Here is a 2719-nt window from a genome sequence, read left to right on the forward strand (position 1 = left end):
GTATGGATTGTGATAAGAATGGTATGAGCTCCTAATAAAATGATTTAAAAAAAAATTTCAGTTTGGGCGGGTAGGTACCCCCTGTATTGTTCTTGCACCTGTAGATCATTGAAGGGGAGAAGTCTGAAAAGCAATTGGACATTTGTGTTTGGGTCTCAGGAGGCGTCTGGGCCGGAAATAAAGCTCTGGTGACAACAGTTAAAAGATGACAGGTCAGAGCTGGTTTTTGTCTTCGCAATGCCATCTCCGAAGACTTCAGGATCAAGAGGTCAAACAAGAACCCAAGCAACGGGAGCAGAATCGGCCCATTCCCCAATGGAGCCGAGGGAAAACTGGTAATAAGATCAGGTACAACTCCAGGGGAAGACATTGGAGAAGAGCCTTGGGAAACCCTGTCCTGTAGGGTCACTCTGAGTCAGAACTGACTCGCTGGCAATGGCTTGGCTGGGCTTGGGGGTTGAAAGGCACTAGTGATCTTGGCAAGACCTCAATCAATGGGGCAGGGGAGAAGCCGGCCTGGAGGAGAGGGAGGAATCGAGAAAGATGAGGCATCAGACAGCTCGATTTAGACAACTCTGAGAATGTAGTCGGGAGCCCTGGTGGTGTTCTGGGTTACACTCTGGGCCTGCTAATTGCAAGCTGGGCGATTAGCCACCAGCCACTCCACAGGAGAAAAATAAGGCTTTCTGCTCCCGTGAGGATAGAACCTCAGCAGGCCTCACGGGGCCCTTCTACTCTGTCCTATACGGCTGTTATGAGTTAGAATTGACTCAGTGCGAGTGATTTTGGTGAGAGTTGTTTGGTTTTTTTGAAGAATGTAGTACAAACAGTTCAATGCGTGGCTACCAGCCAAAAGGTTGGTCACCTGCTAAGACACCTGCTGATCTGCTTCTGAAAGTCCTTTGGGCCAGTTGTACCTGATGTGGCTATGACAGAGAGACGGGACAGGGTGGCAGCTGGGGTGGGGGTGGGGTGTTAAAAGATGAATGTGGGTGACTGAGGGCAGCCATCTCAGCTCCTCCAGTGTGGAAGGCAAGTGGGAGAGAGAAGAGCCAAAAGGAGTGTGTGGGGAATGTTGTGGAGGGGGGTGATAAGGGGCTGTGTCCGGGAGAGAGATTCCGTTCCTAAGTCAGAGGGGACCCTATCAGGCTGGCATTTCCTCCCCATCCTCAGCCCCTTCCTGCCCTTGGCCAGGCCCTCCCTGGGGCTGGAAGACAGAAGGACTGAGTCACACCCTGGGAGAAGCTCTGTGCCTTCGGAGGTCCTTCGGAGTTCTTACTGACTGTAAGCTGGGCCTGGGGAGCTGGGGGGAGGAGGAGGTGCTGAGGGAGGGATTCGAGCCCTGGGAGTGTGTGGTTTGGGCTTGGTGGGTAAAGGCAGGAGCGATTAGCGAGGCTAGGGGTTCGGGGGGGTGGTGGAAACCGAGTTTCTGGAAGGGAACCTAGAAGCTGCCCCGGGGCTCCAGGACAAGGGGAAGGATGCCAGTATCCAGCCACTCAAGCACCACGCCGCCCACAGGTCCCCATGCATCTGCTCTTCCTGCTGCTTCTGCTGCCAACCCCGTCTCACCTGGAGGCCATCTGTGAGGGGTCCAGAGAGGCCAGCCAGATGGATGTGAACTGTGAAGCGCTGGGGCTGAAGGTACTGCCTTCAGACCTGCCAGCAGACACAAGCATCCTGCGCCTGGGTCAGAACCCCCTGGTCACCTTCTCCACAGCCTCTGTGGTGCCCCTGACTCACCTCACCCAGCTGCACCTGGACCATACTCAGCTGGCCAAGCTGCAGACTGACGGGCCGCTGCCGCAGCTGGAGACGCTCACTCTCTCACACAATCAGCTGAAAAGCCTGCCCCCACTGGCACAGGCCCTGCCAGCGCTCACACTCCTGGATGTCTCCTTCAACCAGCTGGCCTCCTTGTCTCCAGGGACCCTGGATGGCCTGAGTGGACTCCAGCAGCTTTACCTACAAGGCAATCAGTTCAAGAATCTGCCCCCGGGGCTTCTGGTACCCACCCCAAAGCTGCAGAAGCTCAACCTGGCTAACAACCAGCTGAGAGAGCTTCCTCCCGGGCTCCTGGATGGGCTCACGGAGCTCGACACCCTCTACCTCCAAGGGAACTGGCTGCACACGGTACCAAAGGGCTTCTTTGGGGACCTCCTCCTGCCTTTTGTTTTCCTCCACAGCAACCCCTGGACATGCGACTGCGAGATTCTTTATTTCCGTCGCTGGCTGCAGGACAATGAAAAAAATGTCTACTTATGGAAGGAAGGTGTGGATGCCAAAGCCATGACCCCCGATGTGAGCAGTGTGCTATGTTCTGGCAGTTTTGAGAAACCTGTCTACACCTACCCCATCAAGGGCTGCCCCAGCCTGGGGGATGCTGAGGAAGACTATGACGACTACGACCACTATGACAACGAAGAGGATCTAAAGCATAAGGTGCAGGCCACGAGGGCTGTGGTCAAGTTCTCTACCAACACCAGAGACTATACAACCCCCAGGGGCCGACTCTACTCAGAGTCTACTGCTTCTCCAGGCAGCCAAATGTTCTCATTGGCCCCACCCCTAGAATCCACGACAAGACAGACCACATTCCCAAGCAAAAAGATCTTATACCCCATCACATTCCCGTCTACCACATTCTCTAAAATCCCAAAACTCACTACAAAAGCCACCACCACCCCAACCACCCTAGAGCCCACCACCACCCCAACCACCC

The 2719-nt window shown here is 54.9% G+C and overlaps 1 protein-coding gene across 1 annotated transcript in view; it reads left to right on the forward strand.

The window, feature by feature from the left end:
* Positions 1-1524: 1524 nt before the first annotated feature.
* The window catches only part of GP1BA (glycoprotein Ib platelet subunit alpha), a 2042-nt gene continuing 847 nt past the window's right edge, over positions 1525-2719 (forward strand). Inside the window, exon 1 of the mRNA XM_030886496.1 lies at positions 1525-2714. Within this exon, the coding sequence (XP_030742356.1) occupies positions 1525-2714 (1190 nt within the window). The remainder of the gene's footprint in view (positions 2715-2719) is intronic.

The sequence above is a fragment of the Echinops telfairi genome, unplaced genomic scaffold (assembly GCF_000313985.2).
Source record: "Echinops telfairi isolate 266 unplaced genomic scaffold, ASM31398v2 ScPeMD7_2010;HRSCAF=2546, whole genome shotgun sequence".
NCBI classification, from domain to species: Eukaryota; Metazoa; Chordata; class Mammalia; order Afrosoricida; family Tenrecidae; genus Echinops; species Echinops telfairi.